Source organism: Numida meleagris, chromosome 7, assembly GCF_002078875.1.
Source record: "Numida meleagris isolate 19003 breed g44 Domestic line chromosome 7, NumMel1.0, whole genome shotgun sequence".
Lineage (NCBI taxonomy): Eukaryota > Metazoa > Chordata > Aves > Galliformes > Numididae > Numida > Numida meleagris.
In genome coordinates, this window is record NC_034415.1 from 16,367,593 (window position 1) to 16,394,517 (window position 26,925).

Here is a 26,925-nt window from a genome sequence, read left to right on the forward strand (position 1 = left end):
TGGAGTACGATGGGATGTGGCACTGAGGGACATGGAGGTAAGTGATGGGCTGACGGCTGAACTAGATGATCTTAGAGACGTTTTCCACTCTTAATGACTCTGCGATGCTGTGACTCCACGAGCGAAACAGGGCAGCAGCGGGTCCAGGCGGCAGGACTCCACGGGTGAGCGGCGCAGCAGCACGAGAGCATCGACCCCGAGCACCGCCACAGCGCCCACGACGCGAGATGGCGCCTCACTGCGCCTACGCCCGTGGGCGGGTCGGCCGCGCGCCTTCCCCGCGGGCCGGCGGGCGGGGCGTGGTGGCGCGGGCGGGGCCCGGGGCCGGAAGCGGAGTTGGGGGCGGTTTCCGCAGCGGTGCGGTCGGAGAGGTTCCGCGATGGAGGGTTCGGGCCCGGCCTCGGGCGCGGCCGGGCGGTCGTTGACGGAAGACGAGATGGCCGACGTTAAGAAGGAGGCAAGCGCCGGGACGGACGGCGGGCGGGGGCCGGCGCGGTGGGAAACGGAAGCGTCGTCAGAGCGGGCCGGGGTCGCCTCGCAGCGCGGAGTTCCCCGGCGCGTGCCCGGGCAGGGTGGGGGCGGCCCCGAGGCGCGCAGCTCCGCGCTGGCCTGTGCGGGCGAACCGTCCCCAGGGCCGGGCGCTTCCCCGGGGCCTCGCTGCCTTCCGCCTGCCTCGGGGCGCTCCTGTGCCGCGCCTCGGGGTTGGAGCGGGCAGGGTTCGATTCGTGGGGCCCCCCTGCCCCAGGGGCAGAGTAGAAGCGCAGGGTAGTTAAAGCGGTATCCGGCAGCTGGTTGCAAATAGGTGTGTTTTTCTTGATGCTACCGAGTTCCCATAGAGCGTGATTATTTGGGTTAAATATTGATGTATTTCTTTTCAAGCTCTTTGTCCTGTATCCTTTTGAGTCTTCTCCCATAGTTATGTGCTGCTACTGGGACCCCGAGGGAAGCCCCCGTCCCATCTCAGTGCGGTCACTCGTGGCCACGCTGGGCTGCGGCTGGTTACATCAGAGGGGAGATCAGTGTGCCACTCGTTTGTTGACCATCCGGAGCTCGTTTGTAATGTAGAGTGTTCTATGTACCATCTTCTATAATGCTTTTCTAAAATTTGTGTCTGTTAACGCTGTGTGGCCTCTTAGGTAAGCTTTTTTTTGTTTTTGTATTTTTTTTCTAATTCAGTAAAGGATGGAGCTTAGCTTAGTTTCTTAATAGCTTCATGCATACAATGTTTCCTTTAGATGCTTTGTCATAGTTTGTGAGGCATGCTTTTCAAGTTACTACTTGCTTCTGTGGAACCTGGGAGTAATAGTGCAATAGGTAGCATCCGGTTGTTACAGCAAAAACAAAAAATGAAGACAGGACCTACTTATATATCATGTTACATATACAGTCTGGTTTAAATTTATCTGTGTTAATGACTGAGTTTGCAGTTTCTTCTCCTGGGAGCCCATCAGTGTCACTTTGGCTTCTAATCTTACAGTTCCATAATATAGCAGTTGGAGGACTTGATGGAAGGCTGGTATGTAGTAAGAGACAACTTTAATTTTATCATCAAAGTGTAATACAGTAAATCTGACTCTAGAGACTCTCCTTTTGGAGAAGCTCATTGCTGCTTCAGTGTGTGCTCACTTGGCTGCCCCAAAGTTGTTCAAGTACCTCTGATCACACTCATTGTGGTGAGCCATGGACCAGGTCAGGTGCTGGTCTGTCTTCGCGCAAGCAGCACAGCACTGCTGAGAGCTTGCACTGCGGTCATGTGTGAGCATAACAAAAGAAACAGCTGCTTGTCCATTTCTCAACTAGATTCAATGATGAGGCAGGCAGCTAGGATATCAGATTCAGTAGACCCAGCTTAATCGTTATGAGAGCAGAGTTGTAATAAAATTAAATATTTGTTTATTTAACATTTTTACCCCTCTTGTCCAGGCTCATGATACCTTTTCACTCCCTACCATTTTGTCCTGTCAGGGGAGACTTAAAACAGCTGCCTAGGCATAATGAGCTGTGAGACAGAAAAGCTGCACCACCAGAAATCCCGTGCGTGTTGTGTAACAGTGCACCTCCGAAGGCTCTCTTACAGGGGTCATCTGGCCTGGGTAGACTTGTCTGAAGGAGAAATTACAAAGGGTAGAATCTAATGTTGGAGATCTGGGAAGAAGGTAGTGAGACGTGCAAAAACATTGATATAGAAATAGGCTTTTAAAGCTCCTGTTCTGTTATGTTTACTCTTTCTGTTCCTTACAAACTGCTAACCTGTTTGGACAGTTGGGGAATTCAGAACTGATGCGCTTCATGCAGTGTAAGGCATGGCACAGGAGGGTGTTAGTCAAAACACAGTACTTTTCTGTTGAGTAACAACTTGCTTTATACTTCTAATGCTGAAAATTTTACTGACTCTTGTGTCTCTGAGTTTCTTGATTGATCCCCTGTGGTGGTAGGAAGAGGTCTGTATGAGAAGTGGAAAAAATCGGTGTTGCTGGCAGTATTCATAGTGCAGCTTGCTGTAGTTGGACACTTGAGATGCGCCGCAGAGCAGATGGATACAGCTGGCACTGTTGCACTTCTCTGTTCTTACCGAGTCAGTTAGGCTGGCACCCTGTGATGGCATGGGAAGCTGGGTTGGGTCGGTCATCCAGTTCTGGAACTGGATCCTCTCACTGCCAGGCCCAGAGCAAGAGTGGGGACAGCTACTGCTGCTGTGTACCTCCAGCCTGAAGGAGCCGCCTGGCACCAGCCGCACCCTTATGCTCTGGTTTCGTGTTGAATTCAGTCTGGCTGTGGCAGTTTGCTCCAGAAACCTTCCTTGCTTTACTAGCACACGGATGAGTGTTGCTTTCATAGAATATAATCTCAACAAGCTGGAGGATATTTGCAAGTTTTCTTCAGGAAAAAGCATTAATTGTTTCTTTCATCACTTGTATGTAAAGCTTTTTCCCCCACTTCTAGCACTCAGATTGTTTTTTTTTCTTTGAATTAAATGAAGCAAATTTGATGGAAGGAGACGAGGGGGTTGTTTTTTCACGTTGGTAATTTTCAGCTAGTGGTTATCTGACTTTTGTATTTCTTAAGTGTAAATTGTTGGCAAGGGAAACTGCCAGTTCTGTAGTATTATGTAAAATGAAAGCTTGTTTTTCAAGTAAAAAGGTATCATTTGTGACTCATCTTCATAGAGTAGTAGATTTGGTTATTGAAATCAGAGCTGTGAACACGGGCGTTAGTTTTGTTTTGAAGTTAATGTACTGATTAAAATAAGAGGAATATCTTCTTTGTTTTGGAGATGCTTGTAGCTGTGTGAACCCTGTGAACAAAGTGGATGAAGGTCGCTTTATGTTCTGCTATGTGTGTGAATAAATTTTTCCTTATAAGAGAAGGCACGTCATCTTCCAAAGAGGAATTCAAAGTAGTCATATTGCTCCTATAAATCACCTTTGAAATAAATCAGTATTTGTGTTGTAATTGTGGTAACAAAAGGTAGCTTCTTCCTGGGGAACCAGGCTCTCTGAGTGATGGGACTGGATGCCAGGTGTTACAGTGCCTGAAGATACAAAGTGGTGCTGCAGTTCCCAGCTCAGAACAGGGCTCTGCTTCTCCTTGCCCGGCAGCAACTGGCTGCACGCTGGGCTCCTGAGCCAATGGGTGCAATCCCCTCCCAGTGGTAGACATACATCTTTTTTTCCCCTTCTCTTCTCTTTGCTGCTTATAGAAAGGAATTAAGCAACTAGTTGATGCTTGTTGGCGCTACCCCCTGCAGCATAACTTCAGCTATTTTGCTTTGGCCAGCCATCAGAGTTGTGCTAATTCCCAGGGATTGGTGCCACGTGTCAGGGCTGTACAGGCAGCTCCGGGTGTTTGATATAAAGCCATAAACCAAAAGAAAGCAAATCAATGAAGACAAAAAGCAGCCAGGAAGTCTGCTCAAAATAGGTACATCTGTGGAAGGATGGGCATGTATTGTGGATGCCAGTAATCTGCTGGTGAAGCGTGTGCCCAAATAATGGTGTCTGTCTAACACAGCTTTTAAACAGTGAGTATATGCATACTGTTGCTCGGAGACTGCATTTACTCGGTGTACAGAAAACATTGATAATGGCGTGCTACTGTTGTGTCTCGTGGATACAAATGGTGTAGAAATGTGACAATGTAGACAAAATGAATGGTTGCTATTGTGTTTTACTGGTTTAATTTCATTTTACTTAGTGACTGTTCTGAAATGTGATAAGCACAGACTTAATGTAATGTTTTCAGTGTTTGCCTCCACTAGTTAACATGCATTAAAACTTCTTAGGTCACTCAGAAAAATCAAGAATGCTTTAAAAAAAACTATTTTTTTCTTTTTAAGTAGATGCATGGAGAAAATTCTCTGCTAAATAACATGGTGGCATCTTTAAACTATTTTGTTAACCTGTAACAGTCATAGAGATTTTTCAATGTAGCTTCTAAATAAATTGAAAGATATTCTAATGTTTGTTTTGTTTTTCAGGCTTTAGAAAGGATGCGTCCTTACTTGTGTGACAAAATTATAGCTGAGAGACACTTTGATTACCTACGTTCAAAGAAAATACTCACTAGAGAGGACACAGAAGAGATCTCTTCTCGTTCTTCCAGTAGGAAAAAAACTGGGAAGTTATTGGACTACTTAGCAGAAAACCCAAAGGGACTGGATGCTTTGGTTGAATCTATCAGGCGAGAAAGAACACAAAACTTTCTGTTACAAAAGATAACTGACATAGTGTTGAAAGTCAAAAATGAAAAACTTGAAGCTCTCAAAGGTGAGAAGTTTATAATAATGTACTGTAAGATAGAAGTTTTATTTTGAGAAGCTATGAAACAGAAGTCCCACAGTTCTTCAATACATGTTCCTTATTGCAGATTTTTTTTTTATTTTTTTGCTTCCTCTAGTTTTTGGGACAACATACTTGGAAATGACATCGTTTTGGGTGTAAAATCCTGGGCGTATATTGCTAGCTTTACCTCTTTATTATCTGAACACGTAAGAACAAATTGGGGAAACAAACCCAGGAAACAACCGTGCTGTGTGTTGTTCTAATGAATAAGATTGTTTCACACTTCAGTTTTACTTTCTGGGAGGTTCTAATTCAGAACTCAGACTAGGTGGTTATCTTCCATCTTGCATTTCTGTTGAAGCTGTTTGCTGCAGTGGCAGGATGCTTTGGTTTGGTTAAACTTTGCATCTCAGCAGAAGATAAGTCTGCAAACAAAATAGGAGGAAAATTCTCCTACATATCTTCAATGCCAGAACTTAAAATTAGACTTTTAATCTGTTGCTTCATACAGTCAGAGAAGTTTTGTTGACATAGAAAACTTAAGTAGCTGTATGTACTCACATTTGAAGGCAGAAAAAGAAAGTGTAAAATTTCTAAACCAAAACCCTTACTTCCTTTTCCACACCCATAAATAAATAAGAAGGAAGAAAGTATATTTTTAACTCCAGAGATGAAAGGCCTGAATTTTTGTCTGGCTTCAAGTATAGCAGCTGTCAAATGCAGTCTACTTTGGAGTAGAACCATGCAGCTGAAGCTTTTAGAAAGTTAGTTTGAAAAATATAGTGAGAATATTCTATCCAAAGATAGGTCAGAGGGCTGAAATGACTTCCTAGAGTGAAGCTTAAATTACAGTGGACCTTTATCAACTAGTAGCTGATACAGAGAAAACTTTCACATGGTTGACTAGATGATCTGCATGTATTTTCTAATTTGGCATGAGTACTGGAATGTCACAGGTAAGGTGAAGAGGATAGTCTGTTAAAAGTACACATGATCATGATCAGTGTTACCAATGCTAACTCAGAGCACAATTTTAAGGGTGCATCATAATGTAATTGATTTTATTCTCTGCTCTTTGTCTCAGGTCTAAGCTGCAGCACCTGTATGACCTCTCTGTATGGAGGAACAAATAATCTTTCTAGATCATATTCTGATGAATCAAATTTTTTTGATAGAACAAAAGACAAAGAGTCTACTCAGATGCATAATCCAGAAGAAGATTATAGCACTGCTGTGTTTGTGTCTGCCGTCTCTCTTCATTCAATGAATCTACCCGTTGCGGAGATGGGAAATGCCGAGAGCGCAATTTTCTCGGTCACCCTTCCAGGCCCTGGCGACCCTGGTGCACCCCCTCTCCCTCCAGAGCTTCAGTCAGAACAGCAAGAACCATGTACTAGTTCCAGTGACAATTGCTTTTTGCCTTTAAGATCACGTTCTCTTCATCCACAGTGAACTTAGTGACATTTGTCTTTTCATCCAAAGGCTACTGAAACAGTTTCATGTCTTTTAAGGGTAAAAAATGTTTTCAAACTGTTAATTTGTGAAATCAATGGAAACAATGCTATTTAATGTTTTTAAAGAGTTGTGGGTTTTTTTTTGTAATCGAGTGACTCTGTAGCTGCTCGATTTTTGTTTTCTTAAGGGTTTTTTTTTTTAAGATTATGCTACTACACCAGCAAAAGTTGTTTCTTCATTGTTCTGATTTATTTTTGTTTGCTTTGTTTTTAAACCAGTGTATTTAAGATACCATGTTTAGTTGCAGACACTTGAGCTGCAGTTCCAGAATGGTAACTAACAAATGTAATTTTCTTAATGTTTCTTTGACGAGTGAAAAAGCAAGGGTGATTAAGAAAAGCACTGAGTATTGAATAATAACTTCCTGAACTAAAAGCTTGAGCTCACATGCAGAAAAGTTTAAACTCATTTACTAAATTGTCTGTCCTCCATGTATGCGTATAATTTGCAAAAAAAGTATCTTCCTTTGGGGGGGAAAAAAAAAATCTGACCAGATCTGTAGCTATGCTTATTTGCAAGAAGGCTCTTAATTTTCTGGACTTTTTGTCCTACCAGTAAATTGAAAAGCAGTGTCACAGTGATTTTGAGCTAGCAAGTATACATCCACAAGCCTTGGCATATTATTATTGTATATAATTTAGAAATTTGTGATTTGAGATGCACTTTAAATACAAATTATCATTAATATTTAAAAAGGACAGTAAACTGCAGTAAACTCATCGTGTGGGCTGTCAGGAAAATGTTATTGTATAATGCTGTTAGGGACCGAGGCTTGTATGTTTTGTCCGGGTGGGTGAGTAGAGGAGTCTTATAACAAGACAATGTCCTTAACTGAAAGATTCTTGGAAGTGTTGCCCTTCACGTACCTGCTCTTCAACACTGACACGTTTACATTTTGTATCATTTAGAATTGAAGGCATTTAAACAATTTGATCATGGGAAGGTTCTCATATTTCTTGACACAATATAATGTGATATTTCTCTCATACTCTGCTTTAACCACTTTAAAATTACTCAACAAACTCTTCCTTGGAAATGTGTAGTTGTGTTCTGTAATGCTGCACTTTAGAGTGATACTTTCAGTATATCAAAAAATAAGTTTTGTATTTCTGGCTTTAAATTCTTTGGGTTTTCATACAGCTGTGTAATTCCATTCAAGACAAAAGCGAGGTAATAACCCTAAGTTGTGTTCTCCTTTTGTGGAGACAGACCTTCTGCTCTAAACTTTCATTTCATGTTTGCTCTGATTTCAGAAGTAGGTGAAAATAAACGGCGGTGTTCAATTGTAGTCCACATTCAGTATGTGAATAGCTTACATTTGCTAAAAATGTGAACTTCTGTTCGTGCGTTTATAAAAAATCCTTGTCTTGTAAACATCTGAGGACCTTCAAGATCATGATTCTAAGTGAAACTCATCAGTACAGATGGAACTCTGAGATTTAAGTACCTAAATACAAGTAAAATCTTGTTCTCTAAAATTAAATTGAAGATAGGTGCAAATCTTTCTTCCATTAACTTGAACTGCAGTTGCACGTACTCAGGATGCATAAAAGTTTATGTCTAGATATCCCTTTGGTCGCTGTATGCCACTTGAAGAGTTGCATTGGTGTTCTCAAACCTTTTTTTTTTTTTTTTCCCCTCCCTCCTCCTGCTTGTTTTCGCTTCCTTGGCAGCTTAGACTTGGGTCCCTTCTTAGGTTCTTGTAAATGGGGAGAGAACAAGCTTGGCCTTAACTGAAAAAGGGCTTCAGCTCAAGTTGGAAACTGTCTTGTAGTTGTACATCAGAACACGCATGCAGTGTGTGCTGCCTGTCACACTGCACAGTGAGCAGCGGGCCTGCCCATGCAGGGAGCGCTCCTGCAGTGGAGCCTCTTAACCTGAGACTTTAAATGAATGTATTATCTTATTAATGTTTATAATGGGCATTTCTAAAAAAAAAAAGAGATTTTTATCATGACTTCTTGAATAAATTCTTTTGTATATTTGCCTGTTTTCCTGTTTGCCTTTATTAAAATGTGTAGGTTCTAGGAGGTTTTAGGAGTAGCTCGTGCCAGTACCTGGAGGGGTGGTTTTGGTTTTGTATGCATGTGAGGCTTTTATTCTTTTTAGAGAAGTTGTCTCTGGTGGAAAGAGTGACAATGTGAAACTCCTGTGGTGGTAGGACTGCCTTGAAGAGCCCTGCGTAGGGAAAACGTGCATGTGAAATGAAGACTGTCTGCTGATCTACGCTGTCTGTGGTTCATGGCTAGTATTGCTAACCTGAGAGTATGAACAGGGGCAAGAGCGCTAGGAAGTACCTCACGTTTTGCAAGGCCAGGTGCGGGGGCCTTGCTGCCTGCACACTGCCCAGCAGCTGCCACAAGCTGATGTTGGGGGAGGTGCCCCAGAGCTGTATGTGCAGTGCTGGGAGCTTTACCTGCCCGAGGCCAGCTGCTGCCCCCAGGCTGAGGACAGCGCCGTTTCTCTCTATTCTCTCTAGTGAGGCTCACAGGTGTGAAAAAGAGAAACGGAGGTTGTCTCGGTTTCGTGTCTAATTCTCTTTTAATCTACGGTCTTTTCGATTAAAAAAAAGAGAAAAGAAAAAAAAAAAAGCTCTGACTTACTGGAGTTGAACACTTGCTACTCAAGTGCGAATGCAGAAAGGCCAATTATTTCCATCCCTCTCTCCCGCAGGCTGTTAGCCGCCCGCAAAGCAGGCCGGGTGCGGCGGGCGGAACCCTCGGCACGGGGCCGGTTTCCGTGCGGGCGCCGAATTGCGCAGCCCCGCCATGGCGGCGGAGGGGGGAGACCCGCTGGGATACTTCGCGGCCTACGGCAGCTCCAGCTCTGACTCGGAGGCCGACGAGGCCTCGGCCGAGGAGCGGCGGGCGGGGGGCGGCGCGGCGGCGGAGAGCAGCCCGGGGAGCCGGCCGAAGCTGCCGCCCCCGGACGAGCTCTTTCGGAAGGTGTCCCAGCCGCCCGCCTTCCTCTACAACCCGCTCAATAAGCAGATCGACTGGGAGAGCCGCGTCCTGCGGGCGCCCGAGGAGGTATGGCCCGGGGGGAGAGGGAGGGGGGCCTGCGCTGCCCTGCCCTGCCCTGCCCTGCCCTGCCCGGGGCTGCCCGCCGGGTGCTGAGGTCCGGCACGTGGGGCTGACCGCTGCTCTGCTGTCTCCCGCAGCCGCCCAAGGAGTTCAAGGCGTGGAAGACGAACGCCGTGCCGCCGCCGGAGGTGTACAGCCCGCCCGAGAAGAAGCCTCCGCCGGTCCCCGCCGTCGACATGGCCATCAAGTGGTCTAACATCTACGAAGACAACGGCGACGACGCGCCGCGGCCCGCCGGCAGGGCCAGGTTCCTGCCTGAGGAGGAGGAGGAGTCCGTGGTGTCAGGTAGGGGCGGGCGGGGGGGAGCTGCTGCTGGGGCTCCTGGCGGGTTGGTGCACTCCTGCAGGGTATCTTGTAGCATATGGCCGTAATTAAAATCACAGAACCGTTAAGGTTGGAAGGACCTCTGAGATCATCTGTTTCAACCATCAGCCCGTCCCCACCGTGCCCACTAACCATGTCACTCTGCCACACCTCCACATTTTTCAAACATTTCCAGAGATGGTGACCCCACCACCTCCCTGGGCAGCCTGTTCCAATACATCACCACTCTTCCTGAGAATAAATTTTTCCTAACTTGCGGCCCAAACCTTCCCTGACTTTAACATTACTTTCTGCTTCTAAAACATATTTTCTAGCTTTTTAACTTATCTATTCAAATGATAATTCTTTGGAGCAGGTACTATGCAGTGTCTGCCATAACAAAGCCTTTCTTTATTTGAGCTCAGTTAAGACAACAAAACATTCCTGTTCTGACCACATATCATCCATGCTCTGAAAATGAGGATGTCAGTTAGTATTACTGTGCCTTTTTTCCAAGCATCTCAGATGTGGCTGAGTCGGTCGTTCAGGGGTGAGGATAGTGTTTAACACAAAAATATGGTGTTACTGACTTTGGGTAGTTCTGTCTTTTGTTTAAAGATGATGAAAAAGATGACGAACCAGCTTATGCTAAGAAACGGAAACTAGACCCCGAGGAGAAGACGAAGAGGAAGAAGGTATAAGCAGAATACGCTTGGTTTTAGTGTAATGAGAGTTTCAGTGAACTTGCATTCCTCTAACGGAATGTGGAACAAATACATGTTTACCGAATTTCTCTCTCCTGTCGGGTAGGGAATTTTATTTCAGCAGTCTGCTTGCCTTTTGGAAAGCACAAAACTTAATGGACAGTGTTGTGATAGAAATTCATCTGCTAAACAGAATTTAAACCTGTTTATTTAAAGAGGTGTCTTAAAGCGTTGTGTTGGAGACTTCTGCTCATGGGTACAGGATTCACTGGTATTTTGTTTATCAAGAAACCTGGTAGCGTGAGCTTGTCTTGACTGATTTTTCCATTGTGTTAAAACCTTTTATAAAGGAGCATATACTAAAGATTCTTTAAGTATTGTACTGTGATTTGTTTGAATAATGCTGTTTTGAAATTTATGTAAAGACTGCAAATAGTCACTGGAATAAAACTACATTTGAAAACATCTGTAATATAAATGTTGCACTGCATGCCTGGTGAATGGGAGCAATGAATTCTGTACTGTATGCTTTTCGGTGCTGTATTTCTAAAGACTCAGCAATCCTCAGGGTTTTGTTTGTAATAAATACACAACTGTAAACTGAAGTGTAGACCTAAAAGTAGAGTTTAATATTAGATAAACTGTTGTGATATTATATGATCTGCATCAGTGAAACATGAAGCTAACTGATAAAAAGAATTGAAACATTTAATGTATTCTTCCAAAAACTGAAAATAGCAACTCGATACGTATGTGAGAATATTAAGACAAAGCTGTGACAGAGCCTTTACTGTCACATTGTATTTACTTCAGTGCTAACAGTAGTTAAGCTTGTCATAGTATTCGAGCCAGTGCATACTGTATTTGTGCTAAGCTTCTGCGTGGAATTTGGGGTCTGTATGTGAAAAAGTAACAGCAGGCTTTGAGGGGAAAAGGAGGGCTGCTCTAGGTTTATTGTCAGCTGAAGCATCTCTGCCTTAGAAATCTGCACTGAGATCAGCCTACCGATACAGGTTTATGTGGTTAAGCAATCATTGTGCACGTTGATGTATTTCATTTTCCTTCTGCCTTGAGCTAGCTTTAATTTGGTAGATTTTATATGCATATGTTAATTTAATGTTCATATTTTTTGAAGTGATCTTTAAAAAACATTATTTTAACCTCAGTATAGAAAAGTGTATTTGTGGTTAGTGAGTATATGCAGCCTTAATCATCCACTTTAGGTTGCGGTTGTCATGAGATACTGTTTGAGATCAAGTGGTTTGTATGAGCTCTGTTTACAGAGGAAGGAAGTATGTTTTTCCTGATGTGCTGAATTCAGTGTCTCTGAATGAAAATGCTCACTCTGATCTGTTTTCTATATCTGCTGCTCTGATATTGCTGAGAATACAGTAGAAGGCTGAAATATGAGGGATTTGACATGAGGTGTGGGATTCAGTGGGCTGCCTAATTCAAGACTCACAGCCGTAAGCCTGTCTGCTGCTGAAGTGCTGCTCAAAGCGTGTTACAGCTGAAGGTTAATGTCACTAGCTCTGGAAATAGGATGCATTCTCACAATAGCCATGGCCAAGCAGGCTTTTGTCCTCACATTGCGTGCCCTGCCTTTCTGCGTGGCAGCTCAGGAAGTTAGCATGCTAATCGCTTCTTTTGTTTTCAGATAATGTGATATACGCAGTGTCCAGTTGTCTTGAAGCTAACACCATCTAATGCTCGTTTTCCAAGGAGAAAACCAGCGTGTCTAATTGGAGAGAAGAATGATTAGTTGTATTATTTACACACTTAGGGAAACCTCATTGCAAACAATGAGCATGGCAGCATCCCTATTCAGGCTATGTGGTGAAAGCAGCTATTTGTCTTCTTAAGACATCTGAAACGAGGATGTGAGAAAGCATGTCTGAAGTGGAGGTACATGGGTGAACTAGTTCTGTTGCTGAATGAGTTTTATTGGTAGAGGTTCTTCAATCTAGAGAAGTTCTAGTGTTGCTGCTCATGAAGCAGGTAGGGCCTACAAAGAAGCCCAGAGCAGGGAGGGGACTGACCTTTCTGCTCTCAGAGATAACAACCTGTGTGTTTATTCTGAGTAACTGAGATTGTCTAAAAGAAATTTTGTATCCTCGGTGAGCTCTAAATCAAACTACAGACCTCCCAGGAGTGGCTAAGGTCCTAAAGGGGAATTCTGATTCTGAAATTCAAAAGAATGAGGCATTTGGAAGTTAAGTCTGTGGGGCTACAGCCCAGAAAGCTTGCATCGAAAGCTGTGTTTCTAGTGACCGGCTTTGATAGTATGGTACTTACTGAGCAGTACTCACCTCTGGATGGAGAAAAGCACAGCGTCTGTGTCTGGTACAAAGAGGCTGTTTGAAGCTGCTGGGTTGGGCTGGCTAGAACTCCGCTGGTAGTCAGGAGAGGAAGAAAAGGAGAGAAAGCCCACTGATTTTTGTGAGGATCGGTAAAGTCTTATTCAGATACTCTACAATGCCTCTAAGAAAAGGTGATAAACTAAATTATACTACTCATCTGTAGTTGGGCTTCTAGATCAAAATTACCAATGAAGTATCAATTATACAAAGAACTATGAGGCTGCAAAGTTGCCGCAGTTCAGGTTCCTCGAAGACGTCCCATGTTCCAGGAAGGATGTCACAGCAAGCCTTGTGATTATAGGAGTGCATCCAACATGTGCAGTGGAAAAAGGGGCTCTTCTCTGTGCTCTTTTTGGATGAGTAGGAGTGATGCTGATTCCCAAAACAGGATAAAAATGGTAACAACGCAGTGCTTAAAAGAAGCAGATGAGGTAAGTGTGAAGAAATGAGCAATGAGAACCTTTTCTAGTTTGTTTCAAAAGTTGAAGAGGAAAAGATAAGAAGCTGAAGGGCAAAGCAAGGTTTGGGGAGCTAATAGTGAAATTTTGCCTCCTCTGTGCAACAGGATCTAGTAAATGCATGAGTGAATGCTTACTAAACTTAAACTGATAGCTCAGCTCAAAAAATGTCTGCCTAGAGAACAGTTTGTCCTGGATTGTCTTTCAAGAGGAGTGACAGGGAACATCACCTCCTCTTACACATGTGGAATATTGGCTTTGAAAATCAGCTGCTATTAACTCTTTGCTTGCACTGTTTTTATGATGGATCAAATGTGATGATAATCATTATGTGTAATGGGGAAAAAAAGGCAGTAAAAATCCCTACAAGTTTGATCTGAATTCTCTAAAAAATTAGTCCAGAGCGGAAAACTGGTGGCTGGAAGGCAATCTGTTTGCAGTGAACACATTTTGTTGCCTCCAGATGCTGGCATAATAGCAGCTACATAACGTAGATTTCCAAGAAAGGCAAGATGATCTGGGGAAGAAAAATTCAAGTCAGTATAAAACTACAGCTGTTTCAGATAATGGCTTTCATGGCAGGCAGAGCTTCCTCTGAGAAGTGCTGATGGAGAGATTGCTGCAAGGCATCATCCTGCTAGTCTGCTTGTTCCTATGTGGAAGCTGGATGCATGCGGACGGTATCGAAGAACTAATTCATTTACAAATGTTTTGTGATAAGCTTCAGGCTGCCAATCTGAGATTGAATCCTGTGAAATACAGTGTGTTCTACAAAGAGAAATTTATCTTGAACTTGAGAGGAAACAGGAGCTGTGTGGGGCTGCCTGCTCTTTCTCTGATGACAGGAAGCTCAATTGCCAGTTTGCTAATCTTGCAAAATCGTGGCAGAATTTGGATGAAAAGGTGTAATGCTTTCACTCACCAGCAGGATAGATACAATTTGGGTTTTCTTTTCAAGCCTGAAAAGCTCCTGTGACCATTTCTGCTTTAGCTTGCTGTTTTTCACACAACCCTTTTACTACCCACACAGGCGTTTGGGTGTAGTTTTAATGTGGGGATGGAGCAATGTGTTGAAAGAATGTAACAGCTTAATGTTACAGACAAACAGACTCCTCAAAAGGAAGATCTGAATGGGTTATGTTTAGAAAAAACCCTTAGCAAAGGGAGGCACCTTAGCAAGGAATATAACCCTATTCCTGCCAGTGATGTTTTCTGGCTAAGGTCAGGCATAAAAGGTACAACAAGAGGCAGAGAGCAGCTAGGCGTTCTGTGGGTTGGTCAAAATTTGAAGATTGAAACAAAAGCAAAATTTCTGTACAGTAAGTCGTTGGCAAAATACAGAAAATTACTAAGAGAAATGCTGTGGTTTTGTTGCTCAGGAGGTTTCCAGCGAGCCATGGGAATCTCAGTAAATTATTCTTGAGACAAATCTTTTGGTAGCAGTAAATTCTTCTAACAAAGCTTGTAAGTCCTATAATGAGGAACCAAAAATAGTAGGAATAACAGAGGAACAGGGATCCTAGTGAGCTAGTTCTTCTTCCTTTAAGTCCCCGAGGTATCACAGGTCAAAGGGAGCAAGCTGGTATTCATTGGAGTCTGCTGAATTTGTTCTTGGTAGACATGTGGGCATGGATCAGCTGGACTTGGAAGCTGCACCACAGATTGGAATGGGTTTATGCTGCAGGTCCCTTTGAACTGTTTTTTTTGAGGGCAATCTGAAAAATCTGGAATTTTCAGGGAAGCTGGGACCTGTGGGGCTGGATTGACGAAGGAATGCAATGAATTCAGTGAATGGAGATAAGCATTTTTGGTCCTTATCAAAAACTTTTATCAGCGCTCTTCATTTAGAAGATGAAGTGCCCTTCATCTTTAGAATGCTTTCATCTCGATAGCTTCAGAAGATTAATCACACCTTTGCTCTGCTGTGGCTGTGAGCAACAACATGAGTGCTCTGTGCTTTGCTGTCTCCTAATAACATTAGCTGTTCTTGGAAGCAAACGCTGATTTCCCACCTCTTTGCTTAGCTTCTCCCACCCTCTTCATCCCTGTAGATGGATTGATATGAAAGCAAATAACGAATGGATTAACACAGTAACTCTGGGAAAGAGTATTGGGGAGAGGAAGTGAAACCACAGGACTTACCAGAGGATGTTAATCCTCTCCTCAAAACAACCCAACCAAACAACACTGCCCAGCAGCAGGCTCCAAGCAAAAGCAATTGTGAGCCTTTGTTTCGGGAAGCAGAACGTGGGCCACTGTTGTTAAAATTTTCTGACACTGTGTCAGAAAAAAATTCTGACATGTCTTGATGAGTTGAAAGAATTCTATCTTGTGTGACTAAGAGCTTTATATATGTCTGAAATGTTTCAAAGAGTGGTAATTTAATGTAGTTATAACATCAACGTGCCTGACAGCAAAAGTTTGTTTGCAAGCATGCTCTGTAATAGCTGGGAACACTGATTTTTGTACAAGCTCTGAGATTTGCTTGCCATTAGTGACTTGTAAGTGGCGTGTTCTCACAGGAACCTTAGTGCATGATTACATGGCTATAAATATTCTGTATCTCCGTGGCAGTTTAAATAAGGCATGTTGCCATGATCTTTGACACAGTAATAAAACACTGCTCACATCTTACACACTTAGGTTTTTCTAAGTATCTATGTAGGTACCTATCCAGTAGAGGGAGCTTTTACTAACTGCAGGCATCGTGGCTTCTCTAATGAGCAGGTCTACTTTATTCTGTAGACCGCACATACCCAACCTGCTAGTTTCAAGTTTTTGTTGCCCTCTTTTTCTATGTTTTAATTAAAAAAAATAATAATAATAACAGAAAAAGATGGTTTCTTACTTGGAAGTAAGAAAGTGAGGCAGAACTGGCTTTGGAAAGTTCTACTCACCTGATTTTCCACACAGTCATAAGCTTCTTGCTTTTCGAAGAAAAGCAGGCATTTTTGTAACTTGAGTTTTTAAGCAGAAGTTTTACATTATTCTTTAATGATTCTTCTTTTTTTTTTTTTCTTCCTTCTTTCATAGAACTTGTGGAAATAAGGCTGGCACGCAGAGGCCTCCTAGCCCACCTGCCCCATTCCCCATGGGAGTCTCTGCTGGAAAACAGTGCTTCCCTGGAAGACTGCAATGCAGCAAACACCACCAGCACCTCTTTCCGTTTTGTCAAGTTAGTAGGTTAATGAATTGGTAGGAATCATTACAAACATGCAGTGGAACGAGAGAGGTAACACCTTTTTTCTCCATTTTGGGAGGCATAAGACCCACTGAAGTAACTCTGTGGCTTATAGCCTCGTATTTACACGCAGTGGGGACTCCTATATATAAGCACAGGTGCAAATGGCTGAGGATGACATATTTGGAGTTATCAAACATGATTTATTTCAGGATTTTCTTGGTTCTCTAGTTGCAGCATAGCCAAAGGAAAGATAATTCTTATGTCAAAAAAAGATTCTAAGTTCAATGACAGAATTTTAGCAAGAGATACAGCTCCTGAGGGCATTTTTTATGGTCAAAACAGCCTAGTAATGCATAGTGTCCACATTCCCTTGGAGCAGAGTTCTGCTGAGGACTGTGTTGCTGCTGTACCTAGGCCCTATGACTTACTCAAGGAGTAGCTCTTAAAAAGCAACTTTTTTCTACCTGAAGAATACAGAAAGAATGAAGAGAAATTGCCATTATACAAGACAAAAAATGGAGGTCCTAAGAATTGGCAAAGCATATGTGTTTAGGTTTTTAACTAGAAGGCCTCATTTAATTTTTCACTGGATTATTGGCTCCATACAAAGATGGAAGTTAATTATCTTGTTTGCTGTGGAAACACTTAATGTGATGAGATGTGCTTAAAGGCAAAGGTTGCCATGAGTTGAATGTGCCCCGTGGTGGCTGGAAGCTCCACTTGAACTATAGCTCCATGCATACCCACACGGTCCGCTGCTGGATGTGACACGGGTGTGTCACTGAGTGCTCTGAAATTCAGCCTTAAGCAGGTAATGTGGAGGGACTCAAAGCAGTCATATATGCACAGGGAATATTATACAGACCTTGGTTTCTGTTTTTCCTTCTCATTCTGCAAATGTCCACAGAAATCATCTTGAAAAGCTATCACGTTTAGTAACAGATGGCACTAACTCCCAAGTAACTCTATAGTATTTTCCATCGGTGCTGTGTTTATATCATACTCAAACATTAAGGACCAGAAATAAAAGCTGTAGGGAAATTGTCTCTCCTGGTACTTGCTAATTCATTTCAGAATGTCAATTCCATCTTGAAAAACTGTTTATTTTCCACAGTTATATTGCATGCGAGTTTTATTTGTTAAATAAGTAGCTCTTCTGTTCTTACTGCAGAATAAGCAGGTTTACCGACCCTCCTAGTCAATGCTACAGGGTTGTTAGGAAGCTGTATGTGGTACAACCACTTTTATTCTATTTCTGATACCATGCTACAGGATGCTCTTCAATCTGTGGCTACATTTACATTAGTAAGTCATTTGGCACAGTAAGAGAGTGTCTGTAATGTAAAACAACACCGCAGGCTTTGCCCCACCAGCCAGCCGTAGCTGGGGTGCATTAAAGGCACTCCCAGAGTGCATCTTCTGCTTTGGGCTTCATCCAGAAGGGATGCAGCCAGTGCACTCTGAAAACCAAAGCACTTGCTACCTGGGCAATGGGGAGAGTCACCTCAAAAGTGCACTGCTGACCCCGGGCAGAAAGCTCCTGCTGCCACAGCCTGCTGTGTGGGCAGCAGCATTTGCAGGACACGCCTCACTGCCCAAAATAAGCCTTGCTGAGGCAAACACAACTGTATTCAGATTGGGTCCAAGGTTTGTGCTTCTGGTAGTGTGCCAATACTGTCTTCTAAACTTAGCTTTTTCCTTGCCTTAGGTTTTTTTTTTTTTTTTTCCTGTTAATGGTTCTTACATTAAACATGGAGGTTGGTGGAGAATGAAAGCTAGAGTAATTTTAAGCACTTATCATTGCTTATCCATTGTACCCAGTCTAGTAACATTTCTCCTTAGACATGCGATTCATTGCTGCAGCAGTTTATATGCACATTTGAAGCTTAGCTTTGTGTACACCCCACTACAGGCTGTGGAAAACCTGCTGTATACAAAGCAAATAATATGTGAACTCACTGATAGGGCCATGGCACTGAGCACCTGGTTTGTGATAGGGACTGAAGCCTTGTTACACATCTAACAGTAGAGAAAGGAAAGTGATTTGTCTTTTTTTATCCATTTGAAAGAATGGATCCCTTTCCCTACCCAGTGCTTTCTTCTTGGGCAAACTTATAGCATCTGAATCTAGCAAGCTTGCAAAAACTTTTTCTTTGCAATACAGTTGTCTTAAAAGATGAATTTCTCCCTGAGGACATTTGGGCAAGGTGAAGAGAGAGACTGATCGTTTCCAGATGCTCTTTGCTGGCAGGCAAAGAAAAACTGTTTCAGGTAAAAATTGTGAATGTGTTTCCAAACACATTTCCATTTTATATGCAAATCTGCCAGGGAGAGTACAAGCCAGCATGATAGACATCCTAAAAGTGCCTGAGATGAATAGGTTTGCATTATTATGGTTGCATAGTTAGTAGGGGGGCTCACCCCTGCTGACCTTTGGAGCTTCCCTCTGTTTCCGAGCAGAGAAGGGGACATATTTGTCATACAGAAATACAGAGGCCACGCTCAGTGTCCATCTCTTTAGACAAATCACCCAGCACTGCTTGCTTTGAAGTGGAATCAGACAGGTAAGTATCCATAATTCACCTTTTATTTGATATGTTGGGTGCCTTTCCTGATAAGCTTCCTAAATACTTCATTCTGGCATGACTTGGCAAATGACAATGAATTTGTCAAGATGTTTCTTGGGAGTACCCTACATTACAGAAGCAGAGAGATCTGATGTCTTTAATGTTATCTGAGACAGTAGACAGATGGGGAGAGTAATGGTGCATTAGCATCCTCTGCTTGGTGCTCTCCATTTCAGTCTCACGCAGAGCACAAGCAGGGCTCACACAGCAACAACTGGAGTCACTGCTGCTTCTGCCTGTGCACAAGAAGTCGATATTTACTTCGATGCTGACTGTCTTGCCTGGCAGCGATGTCCTGTCTCTAATGACTACAATTTGATGACCTCTTAGTGGTAAAAACTGAGAACCAACCGGTCCTGTAAGAGACCTCACTGTCTGGAATCAACAGATTCTCCTTCCGTTTATGTCTCTCTCTAAGCAGTTGTGGCTTTGAGTGGTGGAAGTCATTGGCTCACATCCGTTGGAACAAAGGACATGCCTCCCGGTAAGCAGTCCTTCACTTCCAGCTGTTGTACTTCTCAGGACAGCCAGTGTGACAACACGTGTCTGTGTGTGCACGCTGAATCAAAGTGATCAGCTGCTGTAACCCTGTCTCCATTCTGACATTGGTCTTGAAACCACTTTAACTGGCTGTCACGACTACTGATAATGGCACTTTAACTGTCTCCTGCAGTGGAAGTACAGCTTGCCCTGATGTATGGGACAGAAGACCCTGTCCAGTCCTGGGGGAACAGGCAGCACCACAGCTTGCACCTAGAGTTGGTAGTGGGACGGTCTCTGCTGCTCTGCAGTGACAGAACCCAGGGCCCAGGCAGCATCCCTGGCTGAGCCCATCCGGGGCCAAAGAAACACGCCGCGGGCCTGAGGTTTAGAGCTGGGGAGGCCCTACTTCAAGCAAATAAGTCCTCTGTGAAACTCTGTCCTGGTACTCATCCCAAAAGTGGTCAGCAGCTCAGATGTGACTTACTAAGTGAAGATAATGAAGTGAAAAGAGATAAAGGTAGGAGTATAGTTCTCTGAGGTTGTTTGGGTAGAGCAGGTGAATACTTAAGGGCCCTCACTGCTGTGCAGAAAGGAAAATGTGTTGGTTTAGAGCATTGCTTCATTTGCTGCATTTCAAAAGACAAGCAGAGGGGGAAGGTGGCTCCAAGTCAGGTTTTTAGAGTGTTCTCTATGAAAGCAGGATGTAGGTAGGAGGAAGGAGGAAGAAAATGAACCTCACCATTTTTGTTATTGAAGAAGAACCATGTGCTGTGCCAAAGAGGTCTTTGAATCCAAACACATGGTACTAATGGCTTCGGTGTGCTGAAGCTCTGAGGCTTGGTGCTGTGGTTGGTGAGGTGCCAGCTGTAGTGCTCCAGCAGCATAGCTTAAATGCATTGTTGGTGTGGGGGCGGAGTGTGCGCGTGTCTGTGTGTGTCGCCAACATTTTCCAGGCCTGCAGGCGCTAACCTGCCAGCCACTGCCCAGACAGAGCCCTGCCTGCATGGCAGCACGGCAGCTCAGGAGGACTGCCAATGTAGCGGGGTCTGAGCAGGTACTGTAGCCGTGATATCTGATAAACCGCATGCATGGTTCGAACACGCTGGGTAGAGTCCTGTTCCAAATGATGCTAAAACTGGCAGCTTTACAGTGGGACCTGAGCTTTCTTTGTTGTTGTTTGTGAAGATAGAAGCCTCTGTGTGGTTGAAATCTGTTTCGTTGTGTTTGGTTGGAGGTTTTTATTTTGAGAAGGGAGGTAACTTCAGGTCTTCAAAACCCTGGCAACTGTTCAAGACAAATGAGCAACTTCACAATAAAGGGCTTTCTGTCACCTTGGAGACATCGTTTCAAAAAGCGAGTTAGAGTAATTTTAGTTTCAGACTTCCCTCTGTCCTTGTCCCTCCCATGCAAATTCTGTTTTTACACTTACCATATCCTGTTTAGCTATGCTTCTTTTCTATATAAACAGGGGAATCTGGCAAAGCTGGGAGAACACTGAAAATGACCTTGCACATGATGTTTTGGAGCCTGAAACCAGTGCTTGGAAACAGGCAAAGTTAAACCTGCCCAAAAACAGATTAAAAAACAAGATCAAACATTCTCAGATCATACAGATAAATGCAAAAAGCTCAGAAGTCTAATTTTAAATTCTTGGATTTTTGCATTTTGCTGGGTCTTTATTCTGCAGAAGAATATGGGATTTAGGAAACAAGTTTTTGTGATAGGAAGAAAGGTTGAAGGAAGATTAAATAAGGAACAATCTAATTTGCAGTATGGATGTAATCTAGTAACTGTGCACTGTCAGAACAGCCACTGTTGTGTTGTGCTGCGGAGCTGCAGGGGTTACCAGGTGAGACTGCACCATGGCTGGAGACGGGAGCAATTAGAGAGGAGATTAGGATAAAGTAGTGCTCCTATCCACTAAAGAATGTAAATATTTTGAATATTTTCAATAGCTCACGCTTCTCAATAACAGACCTCCTCCAATGAGTACCCTCACCGTGAGGGCCAGCTACAGAAAGCACAGAAGCCTTCCCATGTACTTGAAATTACCTGAGATGCGTGGACTTTCCACTCCCACTCAGAAAATATTTCAAAACAAATTGCTTTAAATTTATTTGAAATATTAGATTTCATTTAAATATCTATTTTATTGCCCAGGTAATGTTCTTGGAATGTGGGAGGAAGCCGAGCAGGACGGACCGGCAGTCGCTGTGTCAGTGCCCAGTGCCACCTCCTCCTGTAGGACTGCGGGACGGGAAGAGACCCCACACAGGGCCATGCCATGGGCTTCACAGCACAGCCACAAATGGAAGTCATGTCCATCCCTCTCTATGCAACACGTTTTACAAGAATATTACGCTACCAGATGTAAGCTATATTGCTACGCGTGTGTGCACTGCTGCCTGGTGGTGACCGCTGCTTCCCAGCTGCAGACTTAACAAGGCATATTCAGTATATATTTAATATACTATGTAATTAGTATGTGATTTTAAACAGTTACTACGTACCACCTTTTCCGTAAATGCTTTTCATAGCACAGTCACTGACATCTATTTCTCCCTCCGGCTGCTCTTGTTGGGCTAACTCTGTGTTTCCTCACAGCCGCCCCTCAGCCTGGCGGTGCCTGTCGACACGTCACACTATCGCGCACTTCACCTCAAGGAAGATAAGATGGCATTTCAGATATGTTCGTGCCATAGGATGCCTGCTCCTTGGGATCGGGGCAGGGTGGCTGTCAGCACTTCCATCCCGGGAGCCTTTTTCAGTAGCAGCTATGGGGAAAGCCAAAGAAGTCAAGCGCTGAGGTGAGTTTGGGCCAAGTGTGATGCCCGTGTCTGCCAATTACATTAGCGGCAGGAGGCAAGAGCTTGAGGCCCAGAGCAGGGGCACACTGAGTTGTTGTTCTGGCTCAGGCCTTGCGGTGCAATTTGAGTCAGCCAAATTTTGCCAGTTTCATCCAAAATAGCCCACCAAGCCATGCCCAGAAAAGATGGGACAGGACAGTCTTCCTCAAGTGAGACCAGTGAGGCGGCACAGAGCATGGGTAGGCCACTGCACTGACACGTCCCATGAGCCAGGACTGGCAGAAGAGCTGACCAACGTTTGGTTTACGTGTTTGGAAATACCTCCTAACTGCATGGCTGGTTGGCTCGTTAGTAAAAGGTACTTAAAACTAGATTGGCTTGAACATGAGCAAACAAGATTTGTGATAAAGGGAGCATAAATTAGATTATAAATGTATTTTTTAACATCAGTTTTCTTGGATTCTGTTGTGTCTTCCAGAGGTGAAGCCAAAGAACAAACATTATAAGGGACACAAAGAATTAAAAGAAGCTTGGCCACTCTACCTCCTCATCAGCTGCTGCGCGACTGCCTTTCCGTGTTATCACAGTGCTGAGGGAGAGCTGGGAGCGAGCTGTCAGCAGATGGTAAGCAGCAACCCTGGCAGGTTTGCAAATGAGGGAATTTCCCTGCCTGAGCCAGTGGGATCAAGTACTCATCTTTGCTGGATTGCTCTTTACAAGTCAAGAAAGCCCATCAGGTCAAAACATGTGCTTCACAGTGGCTGGCCTAAAGAGGAAAGCTTTTTTTCTCCTGTGAAACACAGATTTTTCTCTGTTCTACTTGGTAGGTACACTCCAGGAGATGCAAAGAAATAATAATAAAAAAAAAATTAAAAAACAAACAAACCCAGAGTTCATCTACTTTTCTAGTTTTCAGTCACCCTCCTGAAGCAGTGCTTGTGTTCTGCGAACAGACTGGGTGTGAGCGCATTAACGCATGCACAGACTACATTGTAATTACTTCTAACTACCAGCTTTTCAGACTGCTCCCTTTGCTGTACGCACAGTGGAGAGACAAAAAAGAGCGGCTCACATACAAAATTCCCCAGGGTTTCTCTGGCTTTCTTTTTTCTTTTCTTTTTTTTTCTCATTTTGTGGCTTTGCAGCATACAGGGTAACTCTGATGAAACGATCACATATGCAAATATATAAAGGGTTTGGGTTTTTTTTCTGAATTATAAAATTATTTAGCTTACACAGAAGAGAAAAAATAAACTAGGTGCTTTGAAAGTATGAAAGCCTACAGAAGCAGCATAAGTTGCTTAAACCTGAAGATTATGACTACAGATTTTTGAGCACAATACAGTATATAAAATTCTTAAAAAGGATCTGTGTTCCGATTTAAGGACCTTTCCACTTCTCTCCTTAAATATTGCCTTTCCTTTTTACAGCGTTTGGACCCTTTACACTTCACTCAGAGTTGAAATTCTGAGATCTGAGGCTGATGATTGGATAAAAATTACTATTTCTTATGGTAGAAATGAAAGAAAAGAACTTCAAGAAAGGAGATTATCCTCAGAACATGTTCACTAAATGTGTTTTCCCAGTCTCATGCTCTGTTTGCTGATATTAGGTAATTGGAAGCCATTTGAGATATTTTTCTTACTCATTAAGTTTTGCAGGATTTTTAATTAAATTTGTGTTGTATATGCAACAGTTTTAGGATGCTATGCATAGCAGGATTTATGGTAGGTGCACCTGGCAGTGCTGAGGGTCTGCTCGCCTCCTAAGCACTGCGAGAATCTGAATTGGAGGCAAGGACTTTGTGGAAGCACATCGCTGAGAATTTTGTTCTTCCTGGGGCAGATATAGCAGGAAAATGCTTTCTTGTGACTTACAAATATGGTCCTGGCCAGAAGCAGATAGGATAAAATAGAGAATGGTTATTTAGTATTTTCACTTCCCTTGAAGAGGTTCTTCTATTGTTTAAAGCATAAATTTGAACTTGTTTATCTTTTGCCTGAACCATATGATGTTGTCACCTTTGGCATTAATGTTCACTTCAACCCATGTGGGGTTGAAGTCACTGATCTGTAGGTTTTGTCTCCATGTTAGGAGAAGGTAATGGTGATGATGGTCATTACACCTACTATTTTTATTGCACGGGTGATGCCTTGGCTTCCTGTTAGCCAAAATACTTTGGTATTTTTAGCATATCTTCAGGGAGACTGGCATCCTGCAATAGCACTCTCATTCTGTAAGATTGCAGAGGTGGTAACAACAGTGCTGAAGTTCAGCGGCATGCTTTGGAAAGCTTACTGGGAGGTTCGCCTGTGTTCGCTAAAAGGACAAATACTAACTCAAAAAACTAAGTGCAGTATACCAAAAAGAGCATGGGCTTCTGACATATTTCTGCTTGAATAAAGCACAGAAGGCAGAGCCATGGGTACTACAGCTGCCTAACTCAGCTATGAACTGAAATATTTCTGTCACACTGCCTATTTGAATCATCTTTTAAACCCTCTCCTGTTTAATTTTAAATTCAGCTTAATGGGGCAAGCAGACCGTTGGCGGGGCAGGAGCATCGCAGGGTGGGCTGGCAGACTTTGTGTCCCTGGGAGCATCCAGCAGTTGGTGGCTGCTAGCCAGAACCTGTGCTGCGTATGGGATCTCAACAGTGGTGCCTCTTAAAGCACTTTTGGATTAAGGAGATTTTTGGCAAGGATGTGCTTGAGAAGGGAGTCGCTGGTCTGAGCCAAACGCTTGGCTGCTCCAGAAGTCTAAAATTTGTTTTTAAATAGTGCACCCCCAACTGCAAATGGGGCCAGAGTCCAGGGAGTCAATGGTGGAGCCATTTAGGTAATGAACATCTTTGGTTTTGTCCGGCCTCTAGTCTAGCAGACTCCTCAGGTCTAGAATATAAATGGATTAGTGTCCTGGTTTGTCTTTGCAAGAAGATAAGCAGCTGTATTCTGAACCTGGGAGCCACTGGGGTGCCTCATCTGGCTGATCCAGGGTCTGAGGGTAACAAAGATGCAGATGGCTGGTGTGGTGTCTGCATGCACAAAAGATGGGCTGCTCGGCAGGCTGGAGATAATGCATGCTGCCATTAGTGGCAGGTGAGGCCGATAGGGTTTCATGGAACTGCTGCTTCAGTCCATTTGGACATCAGGAAGGCAGACACTTTCAATAACAGGAGTGCTCAGAGATTTTATTGATTAGCGAAATCTTGGTCTGGTGATGAAAAAAACTGTTAAAAACCTTTTTCATGTACAGAAAGATGTGGCTTGCTATTTGTTTATAGTCACATTGTATTTAACCAGTCCTGAATGTTTGTCAGTGTCCCAGTGAGAAGTCTCTTCAAGTTGGTGCAAGCTCTGTTCCCATCCCACTGAAGTCACTTTCACATTCTGTACAGGGCCTGCTGAAGCAAATCACGTTCTGCACTGTGTGCTCTGCAGCTCCCGAACAAAACGGGCTGAGCTGGAAACAAAAGCTGGGCTTTGACTCCTGCTGCACTGGCTCAAGTGAGTTCCAGCCAGATCCTTAATGTTATTTTATCTGCAGGGTTTTTTTAGTGTGTGTGTGTGATCAGTGCCAACTCTGTTGGGCAAATACGGGATGCATAGGGATTTAAAAAAAAAAAAATCCAGCTGCCAACAAGAAAAAGTGCTTTGTAACCATTGCTTGGAATGGAAACAATTTTCAAAGATATGGATCAAACTGTGTTTATAGACCCAACCGTTGGCAGCTTTTCACTGGGCCATTTCCTGTGTGCCTACTGCAGGGAGGAATCATGGAAATGTTTAAACTAACATTTAAAGAATACAGAACATGAGCAAAATACTGTGTGAGGCAGCACAGAAAAAAACAGTGGTGCTGAATTTTCTTTTGTTTCCATAGGCAAGACACTTGGGAGAATAGGCCAAGGGAAGGACTGGGTCAGAGCCCCAGAGGTGCCTTCACACCCCTGTGGTTCTGCAATTGCGTGACTGAGGTCAGATGGACCTCCAGAGCTCTCCTATGCTGCGTGTGTATGGGATGGGATCGCTGCTTGCTGCGACCTCGGGGGTCATGACTCGAAATGTGGATCTGATTTTGTTCTTTAGGAATATTTGACTTGGAATGTCATTAAATCATATGATTATAGAATGGGTTGGGTTGGTAGGGCCCCTTAAAGCTCACGCGGTTCCAAGCCCTGCCACAGCAGGGACACCGCCACCAGATGAGGCTGCCAGGGCTCACCCAGCTTGCCCTTGAGCGCTCCAGGGATGGGGCATCCAGAGCTGCTCCGGGCAAACCTTCGCTCTGAATTTGCTAAGGGACAAAATCCGCGAACGCGTGCCGTACTCGCAAACTGTTTTACCCAGAAGCCGGGCAGCGTTCCCTGCGGCCCGCTATGTCGGGCCGCTCGGCGCTTTGCTGGCTATCGGGCGAGCGCCGGGTGCGTCGGCAGCGGCTCTCCGTGCGGAGAGCGGCCAGGTTCTCTCCTCGAGCGGTTACTGAGGCGCTCCCAGCGCCCGGGGCGGCGCGGCACGGCACCGACCCCCGTCGGGGAGCGGCGACGGGGCGGCGGGGGCATGCGCACTGCGGGACGGCCTCTCGCCCCGCGCAGCTATGCCAAGTATGTGCGCGGCGGCG

The 26,925-nt window shown here is 44.0% G+C and overlaps 3 protein-coding genes across 9 annotated transcripts in view; all 3 read left to right on the plus strand.

The window, feature by feature from the left end:
* BCL10 (B-cell CLL/lymphoma 10) lies at nucleotides 305-8,281 on the plus strand. Of its 2 annotated transcripts, none has more exons than XM_021405257.1 (3): nucleotides 305-457; nucleotides 4,478-4,766; nucleotides 5,866-8,281. In XM_021405257.1, exons 1-3 carry the CDS (start codon nucleotides 380-382, stop codon nucleotides 6,231-6,233), a joined length of 735 nt encoding a protein of 244 aa, XP_021260932.1. In that variant the 5' UTR covers nucleotides 305-379; the 3' UTR covers nucleotides 6,234-8,281. The 2 variants fall into 2 exon arrangements, with proteins under 2 accessions (XP_021260932.1, XP_021260933.1); XM_021405258.1 differs by lacking the exon at nucleotides 305-457 and adding an exon at nucleotides 491-802.
* Nucleotides 8,904-26,925, plus strand: part of C7H1orf52 (chromosome 7 C1orf52 homolog) — a 20,956-nt gene continuing 2,934 nt past the window's right edge. Inside the window, exons 1-7 of one of the 6 annotated variants that reach the window (XR_002441316.1) lie at nucleotides 8,904-9,325; nucleotides 9,457-9,664; nucleotides 10,301-10,377; nucleotides 21,659-21,868; nucleotides 22,103-22,305; nucleotides 22,784-22,929; nucleotides 25,703-25,781. Coding sequence is in view for 2 of the 6 variants with exons in the window: in XM_021405253.1 (XP_021260928.1) it covers nucleotides 9,065-9,325; nucleotides 9,457-9,664; nucleotides 10,301-10,377; nucleotides 21,659-21,868; nucleotides 22,103-22,305; nucleotides 22,784-22,811 (987 nt within the window). In the remaining 4 variants the exon portion in view is untranslated. Of the gene's footprint in view, nucleotides 9,326-9,456; nucleotides 9,665-10,300; nucleotides 10,378-16,237; nucleotides 16,389-21,658; nucleotides 21,869-22,102; nucleotides 22,306-22,783; nucleotides 23,196-23,735; nucleotides 24,164-25,702; nucleotides 25,782-26,925 lie in introns of those variants that run through there. The other 5 variants (XR_002441315.1, XR_002441314.1, XM_021405253.1 and 2 more) reach the window with 5 other exon arrangements.
* SYDE2 (synapse defective Rho GTPase homolog 2) overlaps nucleotides 26,556-26,925 on the plus strand; it is a 26,201-nt gene continuing 25,831 nt past the window's right edge. Inside the window, exon 1 of the mRNA XM_021405020.1 lies at nucleotides 26,556-26,908. Coding sequence (XP_021260695.1) covers nucleotides 26,556-26,908 — 353 coding nt within the window. The remainder of the gene's footprint in view (nucleotides 26,909-26,925) is intronic.

What these genes read in the sequence shown, in the direction of transcription:
- BCL10 (XM_021405257.1), top strand. Translation starts at nt 380, where the DNA reads ATGGAGGGTTCGGGCCCGGCCTCGGGCGCGGCCGGGCGGTCGTTGACG. An exon ending in TGGCCGACGTTAAGAAGGAG is followed by an intron (nt 458 to 4,477) that starts GCAAGCGCCGGG and finishes TTTGTTTTTCAG; the next exon opens with GCTTTAGAAAGGATGCGTCC. An exon ending in AAAACTTGAAGCTCTCAAAG is followed by an intron (nt 4,767 to 5,865) that starts GTGAGAAGTTTA and finishes TCTTTGTCTCAG; the next exon opens with GTCTAAGCTGCAGCACCTGT.